Genomic DNA, 18,846 nt, shown 5'->3' with positions numbered 1-18,846 from the left:
AGAAAGACAGAAAGACAGAAAGACAGAAAGACAGAAAGACAGAAAGAAAGAACACTGGGTTTTATTGAAATAAAAATATGTTTTTGAAAAGTACTTAGAAAATATAGTAGCTACTAAATTTTATTATGAATGTGTATGTTTCCATTGCACTGAACAAAGCCTAGACCATTAAAAAAAATAACACAAAATTCACACTTGCAATGGAAAAAAATCTTTAACATTTAGCAGAAAATGTTAGAAGGGAATTCACTGCCAGTTCATCTTGTACTTGAATCTGATCATTCTTGAATGCAAAGATGATCAAATATACACAATATGACAGAAGCACAAACATTGCCAAAAAAAACCATAAACCCACACTGTGGAACAACTAGTGATAATAACCCACAGAAATGCTTTCAGGTGTAATTTAAATTTATAGCTAACATTGTTTAGTCTAAATATTGAATTGAAAAAACAGTGAGGAAGGCTCCTTTGAGATGTTTCCAGTACCTCTCAATAAATCCTTGACAGACAATGATCCAACAAATTTAGCATCCTCCCCAGCTATGGCAAAAAACAAAGTATGTCCAGTCAATTTGAAGTTTCATCTACAGTTAGCAGAGGATAGACAATAAGGCTACAGAGAGAAAAATTTGATCTTAACCGTAGTAATGATCACTCAAAACTTATAATGTTTAATGACAAAAATCAAAGAAAAAGATTTTAAGAATATAGCATCTGCCAAGTTGAATCAGCCCAATGGTCTGTGAGCAAGTCTTTAGAGCTACAGTATATCAGATGTTTCAGAAAAGTAGGCAAAAATATCCCATAGCACACAACGGTGCTAGAATTCAGATATGAACACCTTATCTTAATCTCAAGTAATGAGATAATGACTCAACCCTCAAAGCACTAAGTTTCACATTCCTTCTAAAATTTGTCACTGGCTTGTCAGTGTCTGATTTTTAATCATCTACAAAGTAAATTTCAGAGTGACCACAGCTTCTAGAACCTGAATACCATCAATGAAGTACTGATCGCTGTAACAGTGCGGAACGTAAAGAGTAGGGCCTAATCAAGATTTCTTAAATTTTGAACATCTCTAACTCTTCCCAATTCTCTTTTCCATGGTATATCAACCTAAGTTTTGCAATCCTTCTCTACATGCAATTTCTGTCAGATCTGTAGCCAACTAGTCTTTGGTTCTGGCAGTGCTCTTAAACAGCCTCCTCCATGCTTAAATTTATAGCTGAAATAAGAAAAACAAAAGAGAATTAGAGAAAGATTTTAAAAAGCTAGGAAAATACCAAAAGCTTTCTGGTAAGTGACCAAAAGGTTTACTGGAATTTTTGTGAACATTCAGTTCAGCTGTAATCGAAGAGCAAGTCAGTGCTTACCTTGCAGATGAGAGAGGTCTTGGCTCCAAGTCGAGCAGACTGGACACACTGGTTGGCTCCTTTCCCACCAAAACCAACAAAAAACTTATGTCCAAGGATAGTTTCTCCAGCTTTTGGCAATCGCGTAGTAAGGCTATTCCAGTTTAAAGCAATATTCACATACATTAGCAAATGAAGATAACAAGCATCTTCAAAATAAGAGTTAAATTGTTATAATCCTGAATTGCTCAACAGTCAGCCAATAAGATTCAGAACTACTCAAAAGACCTTTTAGGGTTCTACTCCACATCCCACTAGTTTGAGTTTATTCCTTATATGCCACCCACTCAAGTTTCCTGTCCCCTTATGAGAGGGACTGCATTTCTTTTGTTCATGTTTCATGTTTCTACAGAAGAAGCACTTGATCCCTGACTGGGATTTCCCAGTGCTAACTCAATGCAGATAAATCATAAATCTATAGGTCTCACTGTTCATGTGATTTTTTTACTGTAACATTAGGCTCAAGTTCATTTAATTCCATTAAATCTAATTATACCTTCTTAAACTATCCTTAAGTAAGTGTTCACTCTGTTGGTGTTCACACCCCTCAGAATTGTAATCGTTACCAAAACCTGCCTCTCCTCTGCTGTCATGCAGGCACACTGTACATATTCAACATTTTTAAGTTTTTCTCTTACAAATCAAGCTTTACAACTTCTCAGCATTTTGTTTTTTCCTTGAATACAGTCCAATTACATTTACATCCTTCTGCGGATGGATGCCCAGAACCAGATGCACTAATACAAGCCGAATGCCATCAGGAGTGTATTCTGGTTTCATTTCCATTTTGGAAAAAAACAAAACAAAACTGCAGTTTTGTTAACCCTACCAGATGCTTTGCTGTCTCCAATAAAAGTTGAAAGGAATAAAAGACACCGTTGCGACTGTATGGAAGAATTTCTCAGAATGCAAAGACTACTTGACTTCTGTCATTTCTATTAAAATACCTAACTCAAAGATGCATTTCCAAAACTCAGATAACCAAAATTTCTGCCTCCTCAAGCCATGCATTCCAGGTACAAGGCCTAAAAATGTAATTTTAAAATCTCTTATGCTACAAACAAGTTCACAACACGTGGGGAGGGAAGGCATTTTATGATGTACTAACAACCTGCTTAGTCAACAACAGTTACCTCAGACAGTTTCCAGAAGTCTGCAGGATAGAAAGGGGGCATGGGGAATGGGAGCCTGAAAGAATACAGAAGAATCCACCCTTATGATTAAGAGATTAACTTCAGCTCTGTTTGTCAACTTATAACATCATTTTACCAATAAATCTCACAGCAGCTTCAAAATTCAGAAACTGAGCTCTGGGTTCCTCAGGACAAGAGAGACATGGAGCCCCTGGAGCAGGTCCAGCTGAAGGCAACAGAGATGATTAAGGGACTGAACCATCTCTCTTATGAGGAAAGGCTGAGGGTGCTGGGCCTGTACAGCCTTGAGAAGATGCAACTGAGAGGGACCTCATCAATTTTTATCAGTATCTGAAGGAGGGTGCCAAAAGGATGAAGCCAGGCTCTGCTCAGTGGTGCTGAGCAATAGGACAGGAGGGAATGGGCAGAAACTGATGCACAGGAAGTTCCACCAGAACACGAGGAAGAACCTCTTTACTGTGCAGGTGACTGAGCCCAGAGAGTCTCCCCCACTGGAGATATTCAAGAACTGCCTGGAGGCAATCCTGTGCCATGTGCTTTAGCATGACCCGGCTTGAGCAGGGAGCTTGGAATAGATGATCCACTGTGGTCCCTTCCAACTTCAACCATTCTGTGACTCTTTGAAAACTGCAAGCCTTCCAATTCAGAATAAAAGTTTAGATATTAGGAAGAAATTATTCACTGTGAGGGTGATGAGAAACTGGAACAGGTTGCCCAGGGAGGTTGTGGATACCCCAACCCTGGCAGTGTTCAAGGCCAGGTTGGATAAGGCCTAGAGCAGCCTGGTCTAATGGGAAGCATCCCTGCTTATAGCAGAAGAGGTTGCAGCTAGATGATCTTTAAAGCTCCCTTCAACCCTGAATGTTCTACGATTCTGTGCTTCTGCATCAGGCAATCACTACAGATTGTTTTTTGAAAGGATATGAAGAGTATGTGTATATTACGTTTTGAGCTTATGCTGCACCTTCTGGGGCATATGGGTGTTTGCAGAATCTTACAGAACTAATGACAGAGCACAGCCTAATTTACTAAAAACTCTCAGGAAAAAGCAAACATTTTTTTCTCCCTCTAATTTTCAATTTCAGCATTCATCAGTCCAAAGGTTTAGGATCATTAGAAAGTCAAGAAAACTTAAAATGAAACTAGCAAAGTCAAACAAGTCCCAAACTCCCAGAAATTTAGATTTTGGCTTTGAAGGAGTTGCTACAGGTCTGTGCTTCATCAGTAGTTACAATTTCCAAAAAAATAGAGGTAGGGATGTAGACTCACTAAGGGAGACACAGCACCCCAGATTTTAATGTGAGGATAGTGTACACAGTTACCAGGTTTCTTTTGTGTGGGTGGCCACAGATAAACCCCAGGAGAGTCACACGTACAGCTCATAGCACTCATTTCCAGAGATGCAGAGCTGGGAACATTCTGTTGGCAAATGTTCAAACCGTTTTCAGTAAAAATACAAGAGCTTTTTAAAAACATACTTATTACCTTATATATATATGGAAAGGATTGCTAAGATCCTAATACAGCTAAATTAAAGCTGTTTGCCCACAGCAGCATCCAGGAAATTGTTTCCAACGAGTAACTGTACGCTTTTAGGGAAGAAGGCGCAACAATAAAGAGAATCGAAAAATAGTAATAGATAAACAATGTTCCTTAATGGTAACATCTGTAATTTATCACCATTTTCACCAGTGGAAGCCAAAGTAGAGACAATTGTGGACCAGAGAATGAAGGCCACAAAACTCAGCTGAGGAAGCTCCTCTTCAGCCACTGCCAGGGTACTGCACATACACATCTAAAATTATGTGCCATTCAGTAAGGAAGGATGTTTCACCCAGCCTTGGTAATAAGTACAAATAGCAGCTCTTGAATAGTTCCTCTCATCCACACATCTCACTACACCTTAAAAAGCAGAACAACGTCATTATTCCTGTTTTGCGGGTATGGAATTTAGTCAAGGCATTCTGCCTTTTCATGCCTTGGGTCACAAGAAGCCAGTGGCAAAACCAAAAATAAAGATCAGCTTAATCTACCAGCTCACACTGTCTTCTCACTTAAATTCTGCAGCATGAAAATGGCATCAATTCTCAATTCATTTTTCTTCCTTAGGCTGGTTTTTTTAAAGATTATAGTTTGTTCTAAATAGAATTTGCTTCCACAAAAAGTTAATATATTTTTAAGCAAAGATTAACAATCTTTGTGATTCCAGCACACATCTCCTAGTAACACTGCTCAGAGTTCATATTCAAAAAGTAAGTTGAACCATAAATATTGTTTTAACAGTGGCCAGACTATGGCTTGATTTGTCTCTCTTTTATGTTGGCATCAACATGCAACTCCAGTGGAAGCATCATAATTTCACTAGTGAAAAAACAGGCTTGGTGAGATGAGAATTTCGGTCTCAGTGTTCCAAGCAGCATGGCATAACAACTGCCTGTGGGAATCAAACAGCTTGTGGAAGACAGGGAGATGACCTTTTTTTATTGTTTTGATGGAAAGGTACAAGGCAAAGGGCAAAGGATCAAGTTGAAAGAGGGATTTATAACTAGTCAAATTTTAAAATAGGCTAAAACAGACTAAGCAAGAACACGCAGCAAGTTCCTGTAGCTCCCTACTAACAAACCCTTCACCATATTTCATTTTAGGCATGATTGCCAATCATTCCAGAGCAATTCTCTGCTCCAGAAGCCTATTCTTATTTTCCATATGAAACAAATTCGGAGTACTGATCTATATATAAGCTTACAGTTTTAACTTTCACTGAAACCAGTATTCATGAAACAGGTTTTTTTGCTAATATAATGGTATTCTCTCATCATTTAATTCTGCAACTATACTAACTTTTGATTCACATCAGACAATTTTAATGAGCATTTCAGGCTTCTGGTATGAGCAGGCAGTGATGAGTAATCTGTATGATTAAGAAACCCTATAAATTCTTGGCTTATTCATGGTGTCACAAAGAACACCCAAAATAGCCTAAAAGTGATGAAACAGCTAATGTTACTCCAAAAGTAGGCCAAATAAGTTAATTAGAAAAAATGTCACATGGGCTTTCAGGATTGTTACATAAAATGTTTTGCAAAGCCATTTACAACTTTTGACGTAATTTGAAAACACTGACCTGAAAAACCCAAGTTACTATTCAATAGACTCCTCCTTGCTTACATGACAAATTCTGCTCAGCTTTGAGAGGATAAATGCTGCAAAGGATACTGAGCTCTTACGTCTTATGAACAACCACAAACTGAACTTGAAAACTCCCAAAACATCTAAGTAAAATAAAATTACTGTATGTTTTGCAAATTGTGCACTGTACTACTGAATCATATTTATAGAGAAAAGTTCAGACTGAAACATCTTGATTTACTTTGGACATTACAAGCAAGGAATATAATCACTGAGAATTTCAACTGAGTTTTTACAAAACAATATTTAAATGTAAAGCACACAGGAATGCTGCCCACATTTTTTTGTGACAAACGAAGAATCTTACATACACTTATGTTTCAGAGGTTTGGGATGAATAAAGGCACACACATAAGAGTTCTACCACTGCACTAACTTCAACCCTCTCTTCCAGTGTGTGCCACGAGTTCCCTTAGAGGCTAGAGCTGATTAGCATTTGTATTTTCAGACAGACATCCCTTTGGAGGGATGGCATTGAAACCAGAACAGAACCCTTTACAACTGTGTTGAAGCACTGAATCAGAGGTGAAAGCACAACGTACTGAGTCATTAATGCACCTTTCCCGGTATTCTAGGTTTTCTCAAAAAGTTCCCCTCTAAGCAGTGACTAGATCACACTCAGAGATAGAAAATATGAAGAAGGGGAAAGGGAAAGATGTATATTAAGCAGAATTTGCATAAATTAATCCTGAAATTAATCATGGTTTGCTTCTGATTCTTCACACCTAACCACTGTTTGTTCATTGTTTTCAACACATGAAAACTACAAAGATGTATTATTACTGTTGGCTTAAACTGATGTGAAGCCATGCCCTCTTCTCAGCACCATTTCCCCACTGTTTCTCTAGTACTGCTTTTGTTGCTTACAGAGCTTCCTAATTCAAAACATTTTTGTTCAAAGGGTCATTTCCATTTGGATCAGCTAATTCATCCAAATCATTATACAGCAGCCAAGGTGGCCTGTGAAGGGAGGAGCAGGAGAGCCTCTAGCCTCTGCTGGCAGCAGTACAGCCAGACTGTCCTGAGCCAAAGTTGGAAATTGCACTTGATACTACTTTGTGTTGAAAACACTTAATGCTCTGTAGCTAAGGTTTGCTTAAGTAGTACAGTATATTTAGCTCACCAGATATATTGAAAAGCAGAGAATATCAGTATGTTTCAGATAAATGACATGCATCAGAAAAACAGAAAAGCACTTGAGTATTTTTCTCTAAAAAAAGCCCCAACAATATTCTCATCAGGCAACTCAGAGGGGAAGAGAATTTCTACATTAGATTAAGTATCACCAAAAATGCCCCAAATGACTGTCATTTAAATAGTATCAAAAGAAACACTCAGATTTTTTTTAATTCCTGAAGAAAGGTAAAGATGATCAGGGGCAGAAAAATAGCAGCAGAAATACTGAATTTAAAACTGACTTAATAAAAAGTAATATAAGGTAAGCTCTAGAATTTAGCTTTGATTCTGTTCTCTTTGAATCACTGAACAAAACTAGCTTTCTCCACTCTTGGGAATTCCCTAGAATGGGGAAAATCCCAGTGAGATTAGAGTAGGTGTAACTAGTCACTGTCTAGTACATACAATTTACTGGCCTTTCATGATTCTCACAACTGAACAAATACAAAGGAGAGAATAGTTCTTGCCTCTAATATTAATACAACATTGTGGTGAAAACGTCTCAGACCTCTTTGGGATCTGGCTTAACATTTTGGTTTAGCCTCGGTCTGTTTTGTCTAGCTTCATTTTGAAGATTTGAACACAAGCTGTGGGAAAGTATCCTTAACACGGAGGCAGAAAGACCACAATCTTCTCAAAATCTGATGTTCTTGACTCATTTATGCTTTCACTCCTTTTAATCATCCACTAAAATATCTTATTGGAAGGTAGAAAACTTCCAAGATTTCTAAAGAAACTACCTCAGGAATTTAGTTAACTACAGCTTGGTTCAAGGACGGGGCAATCTGGTTCTAGGTTTGTAGACTTCCTTCAGACCTTTAATGACTGAAAAACCCCTAAAAATCAGAAAATCTCTAATATTTTTTCCCTTTTATGTCCCTGAGCATGACAAGGTTTTCTTTTAAAAAACCCAAAATTTTCAGAGAATTCAAATACTTGCCTATTGCTTGGCTGTTTGATGGTCTGGGCTCCCTCTATACCCCACAGTAATGAACACTGTAGAAGCACTACCCAAGCTGGTATCAGGCACAGCACTTGACACAGAGTAGCCCCTCTGCAGCACAGTGAGATGCAAAAGCTTTACACCAGCATCCATTCAGAGGGCTTTTTTAAAATCAGTTTGATTTTACATCAAAAAACATGTTACCACAACACAAACAAGTGAATGATAAATTGGTGCAAAGCAGCAGGAATCTTTTCAATGAGTTTTGCCATCAGGGGAAATATGTATTTTACTAAACAGAAATATATACAAATAACACATAAATATACAAACTGTTTATATAAGCACATTAATAGACATATAGATATATATAAATAGACAAACTGGTTTGTAGATCTCATTACTGAGCGGGTAAACAGCTGAAGTGGAACAACTGTAGAAAATCTCTGGGAAGGGAGAAAATTAAATGAATGGCTGTGACTACACGTAGGAGGGCCACAAGAGTTGTATCTTCTTTTATGTACAATCACAGTTTCAAGTGAAAAAGACCAAAACTTGTAACACATAGAATGAGAACAGCTGTCCACAGCTCTTCAAGAACTTCAGTGAACAATTTTGTTGACCCTTTGCACAGAATCAGATCTTACCCTCCTAGATATTAAAAGATTAAACAAATAAAAAGGCATCCAGATGAATGAATGCTCTGAAGCATTTATGGTAGTACGCTGTACTGCATTTCAGTGAAATTATGGTATTACCAAGACATCAAAATTCCTAAATTATGTTATGAATACGAAAACTTCAACATAAAGAAATTATTTATTTGACTAATTACCAAAAATAAAAAGCTTTCTCATGAAACAACAAACCTGTAACATTTCCTCACACATTGCCTCACTAGCAGTTAAATTTGGGGAAAAGGTGGCACAACATTGATGAGTTCATAATCTGTGGAATGTATAATTCTGAAGCTGAAGCTCTAAAGAGATTTTAAAACTCAAATAAATCTATCTCCAGATATTTAAGTCTCAGCAAACATTCCATCATTCTTACCAAACATCTGTTTTGTATTTAACAAAGATTGTGGAAATTTTCAGAATTGCTACTCTCTAGCTTTATCTGCCTCCCACGTTGTTCTTCATTGATGTCTCTCGATTACATTATTTTTGGAATGGCAGTTACATAATTATTTTCAATGCAATCTGATGGTAGTGTTAGAATAGACTGTCTCTGAAACAGGCTGTGCTCACCCAGAACTGAAGCAGGCAGCCTACAGTTCCTGTGCTGAACAGAACATTATATCATGATGAAATACCAGTGCTAAAGCAATACAAAATACAAAACAAAATAACCTTTGCAACTCAAGAAAAGAGTGATCTTTACATGCCCAAGGACAGATTAAGATAAACAAGACATGTGAACATTAATCTTTTCTATACCTCCTTAAAAAAAAGTATTTATCAGACAACAGGGAACAAAGTAGAAATAATATGGTTGGTTTGATAAGCCACAGTGTCCTTGTTCTTGTCATCATGATTTTCTATATGCTGGTAAATCAACAAAGTAGTCTTTACTTTTCCTTTACTACCATACAGAAAACAGGGCACCTACTATACAAAATCTTGCTGTCAGTCTTCTTCAGGTAAAAAATAAAAAGAACCCCTGCACACCATCAAGTATTTTGCACGCAAGCATATTGCACTTTATGAACTATAATATTAGGAGAAACATCATGGATGTGTTTTCACTACAGACTCATCAAGATGAAGTACAGTGCAGTCCAAATGCTAATAATTTTCTTCAATAAGATGTTGTTCTAAAAGCTCATAGGCAGGACAGTAATTTTGTCGAGTATGATATTTTTTATCAAGTTTGTAAGTGCAGTGCTTCCTGCAGAATCCATATGCGTCACGAATGAAAAGTATAAGCAAAATAAGACATTGTTTACATACCCTTATTCAATGTATCATAGATAATGAAAGCAATAAACATACTTAAATATATTTATTATATGGGAGTAGATTCGAATATTCAGTTGGAAGGGACCTACAACCATCATCAAGTCTAACTGCTCAGCCACTTCAGGATAAATTTCTGGTCAAGTTTTTACTTTGAAACTATCTTACCTAAAGTGTTCTCTGAAGTTCCATCTCATTATAAAGGCATCAACTAAAATCTGGAATTACAGAAACATTAAGGCTTGTGGGGCAAAGATGACAATGTGCAGGGTGTGGGGGGAGTGTGCGTGGGCTTCCCTGGCCAAGGTTAACTCTGCTGTGACAGTTAGGAATCCTCTCTAGGTAAGGACCTTTACACCTTTTTCACAATTTAAGCTCTTTTGGGAACGGTAGATCCCTAAATATCAGAAAGAAAAGTGCAATTCTGTATAACCCAGGCTTCTGATGCTTACCAACGGACAACTCCTGTGCCTCCATTTAAGCACAGAATTTAATGAGCAACAGGGAATAAAAACTGAAGAAAAAACTGCACATTTTTCCTGCCTCTATATGGAGTAATATGAGCTCCAGCAAAACCACCAACTGCTTTTTTCCAACAGGTCATTTTTTTACTCAGTTCTTTCTGGGAAAAAGAAAAATGAAAATGGATTTTAAAAATGATTGAACAATACTAACAGGATATTCCCAATGAATAATACTAACAGCATCAGACAATTAGAAGAAGGAGTGAATATTCAATCTCATTGCTGCTGAGAACATGGAAAATGCCAGTCTTTCCACTGAACTTGATCTGCTTATCCTTTATTTTCAGCTCTGACCAATGTTTTTTTTTGTTTCTGCTGTTTATACTATCAAGGTTTATGCATTTTGTGTAAACAGGGATCTGAAAGAACACAGGAAATATAGCAAGTGATGGATGGAATAAATTAATGAAAGGGAGTTATGATTCTTTGGACACAAAAGTTATTTTTGAAAGTTAGGAGAGACAGGGAAAGAGCAATACAGAAGAGAAGTGCACTCTAAGAACTTGAAGTAGAAGGACAACAAGAAGAGGTGAAAGCAAATTAGAGGAAATTTCATGGTTCAACAGTGACATGTTATTGATGTCACACAGGGAAAAAAGGAGGCAAAAAGGACTAAATTCAGAAATGGAAAGAAGAAAGAATAAAATACAGAAGAGAGCACACTGATATATCAGGGAACATTACCACCTTCTTATTTTATAATTAGTTGTCACAAAGATCAACGTGTTCTACAAAGCTGCACCTACTTTGGCAATATACTAGTGAAAAGTAATTTTGTATTTTCTTCAGGCTCGAAGTATATGGTACAAGGATCCTCAAGGGAACCAGGATGTCAGCATCAAATAACTTACTGCAGCTTGATATAGGAGCTAACAAGTGGAGCCATATAAAACAAGCAAACAAAACCTTACTGGTAAGCTCCTATGGAAAGAACAGCTCAGACAGTTCCTAGAGGCAAAATAATATATATGCCTGCCCAGGGTGTTTTTACACAAATTTGTTACCATCGACTCTGTAGGATTTTTATTGCAGCTTTTGATTTGTGCCAGCAGCTCTTTACTGTCAGGAGTACTAAAATTCACCCGAAGATATTTATGTCTAGAAATGCATCTAGGAAAATGGTTATTGCCATTGACAGTACAGCCAGTGAGTAATTCATTAACAAGAAAGAATGGAGTATTAATCACACCATTCTGTGTCTCACAAATGGGGAGAAAATACAATATTCTCTGTGTTGGGTGTTAAAATCTAGTGCCTAACACCTGTTCATTGTGACAAATGTTTTCTAAGGAGTTCCTTTAGACAACTTCCCATTTGACTGTAGTGAATCCTGCATGTCAGACACCTCTGGACTGAAAAGGCAAGACACATTTTATTTTAAATAGTCAAAACCATTTCCAGTAATAGTAGGACAATAACCAAATCATTAAAAAACTGTGGAAGTTATATAGTAAAAGTAATTATTGGGGCTAGAAATTATAGATACTTTCACAACACAACGTAATATTCAATGTGTATCACAGAATACAGCAGAAGCCCAAGGAATGCCCTGCAGTACTGACTCTGCTAGTGCCCAGTGTATTGCTGCTTTCCATGCTACTTACTTGGAACTGCTCAGCTGCTAAGAACCCTACGGAGAGCAAAAGGCAATCATTGTGCTCTCTGTAAAGTGGAGTGTTATAATGTGAAGCAATGGCCATATGTTACAGAGCATTACTGAGATAAAATGGCATCTTTCTGTAGCAGAAATTAACACAACCCCCTTCTCACAGTTATATTGGACAATTGGTAAATAAGCTGTCATCCCAACAGCCTCTTCCCTCATCACAATGATTTTACTTCCTGACTTTTCCTTTTCTTCCAACAGAGGTATCAATTCTGGGTTTTCCAGAGACAGACAAATCCTCAGAAGGAAAGCAGAATGATAGGGAAGATGCATGCTCAGCAGGTTGCTGTAACATCACCTGACTGTACTGTTAGTAAATAAGAGCCAGGTCTGTTACGGCATTAGTAATTTTAGTCTCCAAAAAATACATACAATAATTTTGCCTATCCTTTTATTCCAGCCTGGTTCCATTTCAATGAATGACAATGGAAAAGCAATTTCTTTCTGCTGTAGTCACTCATATGGTAAGAATTTCAGGAAGAACCTTTTCACATCCTAGACTTTCTGTGCAACTGGACACATGCAAGTATGTATGTACTTAGGGTACACCATTTTGACTTTTTTTTCCCAATGGTCTTACCCAGATCGTTGAAAGAGATATTTTATGAGAGTTCAGTTGTGTTAGGTGGGCAAATAGACAGGCTTAAATGTGCATAAATGTAGTGTGTTTCTGAAATTAAAATACATTACCAAAAAATTACTATTAATTTTGTCTTATGTTGCAATACTCAGACTGAGGATGTGCTTTCTCTACAAACATTCATCTAATGTCTTTACCCTTTCTTTTCACACTCTTTTTGAGGAAAGTCTATTTCCTTGGCTTAAAGGTTCTTAACTATTTGAAGGGAAGATTTAAATTATGTTTTGAGTCCACCACTCTGATCTTGCAGCATTAGCAACTGTTCTAACACTGGACTCTACATTTTAAATGGATGAATTTTCTTTTGCTTATGGTGTTGAAACTGGCCTCTGCTGTCACCAGCCCATGAGAAAGCATGTACACACTCAAGAAGGTTCAACAAAGAGATTCAGCTACTGATAGCTGGAAAATAGGGCACCCACTAAAAAGATTAAAAGACTGATGATCGCATTGTTTAACTTTTGTGGGTAGTGTCTAATAGCTTACTGACCTCCAAAGGTGAAAAATGACATTCTAATGAGAGTAGAAAATTGTGAATCTTTAAGTCAAACATTTAGGTAGCTCTGAATAACAAAACCATAAGGCGTACCACTGGGTTTCAGACAAGTGTTCTTGGCCAGGCAAGAGAACACAAGATGGAGTAGCTGATTTTCCTCTCTCATTAGGAAAATACACCCCAAAAATGTATCACCTGCTAGGATCAAAATGTTTCTAGATTCATTTACTCCATTACCCAAGTGAACTCTCTAGAGGATTAAGCAATAGTTTCCCAGCCTAACATGGACTAAAGCTAAAAGTTTAGTAAATACTAGTTTTATCTCACAAACCATAATTTTTAATTGCTAACACACATAGGAAAGGCATAATCCTCCACTGATGATATCATAGTCTACTGCCATGGAAATGACTGCAATATCATAAACACAGGTTTAAGATGACCTCACTTTCATAGGAAAGAGGGAAAATTCACTGGAATGTGAATGACATTGGGAATAAACACACACAAGTACTACACAGTGAAAAACTCTCTTACTAGCCACTTAACCTATAGAAGACAGAGACAACAACTAGACTTGCAGCTGAACAGAAACACGGTTCTCCTGCCCAAACACTGTGTTACTACCTAGGAACCTTTCAACAGAGAGCCCTCTGAACTCCTGTCAGGGTTCCCCTTTGTAAGTTCACCACACCACAGAGGAGTCAAATCCCTGCCCTGACAGGCGTACAGTTTAACCACAAGAACACGAACAAAGTATGGCTATGAGAATACAGTGTAGGATCTCAGAGCAACGTTGTAGCTGGAATGCTTCCTAGAATGAGTAAGTACTTCAGAAGTGGGAGGAAGAGAACTCCACAGTCTCTTGAAGCACACAAAATAACATGAAGTCAGACGCAAATGCAGCAGTACAATCTCAGTGTGGCAAGTGCTAAGCATTTTGGCATCAGCTCAGGAAAATACATATATTTAACCTTCAGCTCTGAAGTACTCTAAGAGGCGTCAAACAACTCAAGGATTGGAAGCTGAAATTTGTGTGTAAGCTTTGTGTCGCCATGAGTTGGGAACATTGAGTACTGTGCCGGACCCCAAGTTGAGATGAGAAAAGAAGCTTGAACTGAGAAAAGGGAGTGGAGAAATGTACAAGGCGATAGTGATCTCACTTAAGAAGAACCTTTTATCTTGAAGGATCTCAAAGCAATTTACAAACTTAAACAGACCAGACACTGCAGCTGGTAGGAACAGAAGCAGACAGCTGGGAACTCATTCATGGGAAGGAGGAGGTAACAGAGGACTCACTCAGTGCCATTATCTTCCAAAATACTGTGCTGGGAGAAGACAGCAGGACTAAAACAGAGTTTTCCCTGAATTTTGCCATGCAGCCATGTGAGAAAATTGCAGAAAGCAAGAAGACAGGCAGAGCTGACAGAAAGAGATGCAGAAAAACAAGGGGCCTTTGGACAACTGGGGACCTGTCACTATTAGGGACTGTAATTTCCCTGCTTTTTATTTCAACTTCAACTCTATAGATAGACTCTTCACACCTTCTGCAGTAAAACCTTTAGTAATTCCTATTATTTTTGCCCCTTTTAATAACTTACTCCAATACTCTGTACTTATTCCTATCTTTTTACAAAGCAAACTGCCCTTCTTCCTGTCCTTAAATTGCAAAATGTTTTCCAAATGCCCAGTAAGGCAAATAGTGCTGCTCTTGGTGACTGGGATTCACGTAGTACCGGCTTGACTGTAGTACCACAAGGGGTATTCTTTAGCTCAAAAGCACTACTAAATACATACTATTAAAACTTAACCAGGTAAACGAGTCTAAAACACAAGAGGCATATTAGTTATTGCTGAAATGGAATTGCCTCTGGAGTAAAGACAGCACCTAATTACAGTACACAGTAGCATAGAACACAAAATGAAGACACCAAATGAAAGGGCAGGTGTCTTCATATCAATTAAATAGAATCCAGAAAGCAACACTTTTGTTGTGCTTAACTTAAAAGACATTGTGTGACCAGTTTCACATTCTTATTTCCCAAGACTTTAAAACTTCCATGTTTCCATTTAGGAAGCAGAGGAAAAAACCCGTTTTCATGGATAAGAGCCAAAGGCAAAGGCTGAGCAGGTGTTCTAGCACCACCAGTCCTTCTCAGAGAGGGCCCACAGCATCCTCTGTGGCACAAACAACAGTTTCTTTCAGAAGGTGCCAGCTGGGATCAATGGCGCACTGTCTCTTGCTTGGGGTTCATAACCTTAGTTGCAAATGCAGCCCTTGTAATGGGTTAAAAAAAGTCCCTGGTGGCCTTGCCCTAGTTATCCTGTGTTAATTTAAGAAGCACCCAAGCAGACATTTTCCCTCCTTTTCCCCTCTTCAATATTTTGTCATTTTTTGTTAGAGGAACTTTGTTGGAAGTTTTTCAAGTCTGGGGTATAATACCAAACACCTTTAACATGCTAGAATGTTAAACTGTATCTCACCCTAAAGTAAACTATCACTCGGATTTTGCTGGAGGAAGACAATTTCATGCCAGTTTGCAGCAGTGAAAAGCTTCTTTTGACATGAATGAGCTTGGATCAGGCCCTGTATCAGCAGTGTTTGGGCCAGTAGAGATATTCAAAAGCTGTATACGCACAGAAGACAATTTTCTTACTGAATGCCATTACTGAAGATTTCATCAACTTGATTTTTATCCCATTTTTCTTTTTGGGCCTCCAAGACACAGCTTTCTTCCTGCCACACAAGAGAAGGCAAACAGGAGTTTCTCTAAACATTTAGGTTCTCTAAAATCAGAGAACCCAAATGTTTAGAGAAACAGTCAAATGCTGAGCCTGTACATCCTGCATCTAATATGCACCCAAACTTTGCTAGGTCAGAGAAGAAGAAAGACAAGGGGCAGACAGCACTGGGTCTGAAATCAAGCCCAGATTTTTCACTATTACATAAATGAAACAATTCACAGATGACACATTCACTCATGCCTTGATGTCTTTCACTGGATCCAAAGATTAATTTCCTCTGCTGGACTAAGCTTGTATTCCTTCACAGTTGTGCTTTCCCATGCTGCTGGCAATGGCAGATTGACTAGAATGAGGAGTGGCTGCTGCAGGGGAAGCATTACAGATTAAAACAAAAACACAAATGAAATGGATTGGAAGGACTCTAGAATACTTTGCTGCTAGGAGAAGCTGAAGAGAAAAAAATATCAAAACAAGACAAAACCATTAAAAGTTGGTGACATGCATGAGAAATGGTGGAAATGAGAACATGTGTGAGATCTGGAAACAAAGCAAAGAAGAAAATGAAGTCATATGCAAGACTTCCTCTGATCACTCAAAAGAAACGTAAGAAAATGCCTTTTTCGCATTCCCATCAAAAAAAGTCTGCAATTATAGTTTCAAATACTGCACTTTTAAAAAAGAAAGTACAGACATAGTTTTGGATCATGGACATTTCCAATGTGCCAATGAGCCATTTATTTCAGCACTTCAGCAGACTATAGTCACCACTAGAGACTTAAAAGGAAGACATAGAATCTCACTTATGAGATACCTTTGCCATTTGGCCCAAGCACAGGTTGTGCTCAGTTAGCAAAGAGGATTTGATGTGTTTGGGATGTTAATACTGATGTGTGTTTGTCACCATTGTCCACTGCAGTTCAGCAACACACTACTCTTCATGGAGCTCAGTGCTTCTCTGCCTTGTCTCTCTGTCTTGCTGAATGCTTACAGTCAATCGGTTTAGTACTTGCAGTAATTATTAACGGTGGTTGTTACAACAAGGGGGCTGGAAGCAGAACTTTTAGTTCTACTCCCTAAAGGGACTGAAGAAATGTGATGAGAGGAAACAGGTCCACAGAAAACTAAGACTTGAAATTCTGAACATTCTTGCAAATGCAGTTTTCCACTATTTGGACTGTGGTGTCATTCTCTTGAGTTAAACTGAGAGACTGTTGTTGTTGTGACTATCCAAAGACTGCTTTTCCATCTTACATTTTGTTCTATGCTTCTGCTGTTTTCAATTGCCATGCCAAAGTTTCTCCTGTTTATTCTAATTGTTTTAGTGTGTCTGACTCTCATTGGTTTATATGTTTAGTCTTGTCCTGGTTTAATATGAATTAAAATGCCAATGCCACGACCAGTCTGCAAATATGAGTCAGAAGAGAAACTATTTAAATAATACTGTGGATGCTACCCGTCTGGTTTGATATCTAGATCATACAGAATAATGCTGTTTTTGTTTTCTACTACTATTGCCTGCTATTGCCAATGAAGTGTTGATTGTGATTGTGACCACAAGTATGTTTTGCTTCTGGTCCTAATAAGCCAGAAGAGTGTGGTTTACTGCATGTATGTACGTGAGGCTGTTTTGATCATATGAAGTTCACTTTAGAAAACCCACATTCTGCCACTGCAGCGCTACAGGACAATGAGAAAAGAATTTCCAATGAGAACAGTGTTTCAAAAGCAAACCACTGGGCCCCTTCCTTTTAGAAGAATTTTAAGACATGCTACCCTTTCTTCTGAATTTGATTATTTCTCAGAATTACATCTGTGTATCTGTCTTCAACCAAAGGCCCCTGTCCTTTTCTGTCTTGGTCATTATGTAAGATTCAGCACATTTCAAACTGTACATTTCCATTTCACACAGAGGTTACACTTCTTTAAATCATTAGTTTACTGTATTGAGTAAAAACATTATATGCTAATTTTTTTTTCATGGTGAATCTGGCTATGATACCTCCAACGGTGGCTTAAAGCTTTTCGGTACCTTGCCTCTACAGACCTGGGAATGCTTAACATTTAAAGTTTGCTACCACCATTTCAAGTCTGACCCTGTGCTTCTAGCTCTCCAGACAGAGGGCCAAGGTTGTGTCCTAAAGGGCCAACAGGGTATTTTACCAGTTTAAGTTATAACACAGCATTGTCTAGCTCTGGCAGAGTCTCAATCAATATTATTATCTTCTAAGAAAGGTAGGCTTTAGTGTTGAGTGGTGAATATGCCCATTAAACACAATGTGTACAAAAATGTGTCCGGCTTCCTCTGTGTAACTCACCAATTTATTCATGCTCCTCCAAATGGGTGATAGGCATTTAACATAATCACTGCTGCCCATGTCTTTTATAAACAGAAACATCAGCACAAAGGACACACCCACAAAAACCTGATGCTCCTTCATTCCCACTGAAATGAACCACAGCTTTAAATCTAGAATATGCAGCCCCCTCTAAATCCCAGATACAAAGACAGTCAAGAGTTATGCTCCTGGAATCTAATCCTAACCCCAACCTGGCAGTTTTTATATTGCATAAAGCTTGTTTATAGTTTCCTGTTCCACCTAGGCACAATCAAGCCTACTGCTTAGTACTTTCCGGTAATTTTACCCAGATTTTCATAACCCAGGATACATTTAAACAATGTCTACATAGGTACTACGTGGAAATTTTAGTCAGATTAAAGTGTTGCCAGCCAAATTTAAACACACAGTTTTTCTTATTTCATTAAGTGTCCAAAGTCCTGTGCTAGTAACAGAAAGAATGAAGCCGTCCCTTCTTTTTCAGCTCAAGTAGATTATTTTATCACTCATAAAAAGCCCTTTACTGCTACTTAAAGCAGAAGCTAATAATGGTGAGTCGCATATATACTTGTGATAGCATCTGTACACTTTAAGAAACCCT

General features: G+C 37.9%; 1 protein-coding gene across 1 annotated transcript in view; it reads right to left on the bottom strand.

Moving 5' to 3' along the window:
* The window catches only part of RBKS (ribokinase), a 71,683-nt gene that overhangs the window by 50,570 nt on the left and 2,267 nt on the right, over nt 1–18,846 (bottom strand). The window contains exon 2 of the mRNA XM_042051607.1: nt 1,380–1,512. Within this exon, the coding sequence (XP_041907541.1) occupies nt 1,380–1,512 (133 nt within the window). The remainder of the gene's footprint in view (nt 1–1,379; nt 1,513–18,846) is intronic.

Source organism: Corvus kubaryi, unplaced genomic scaffold (genome assembly GCF_017639235.1).
Source record: "Corvus kubaryi isolate FWS band 111438036 unplaced genomic scaffold, C.kubaryi_AGA036_p1.0 76, whole genome shotgun sequence".
Classification (NCBI taxonomy): Eukaryota; Metazoa; Chordata; class Aves; order Passeriformes; family Corvidae; genus Corvus; species Corvus kubaryi.
The sequence above is the reverse complement of the archived record's forward strand: the minus strand, read 5'-3'. Positions and strand labels throughout refer to the sequence as shown.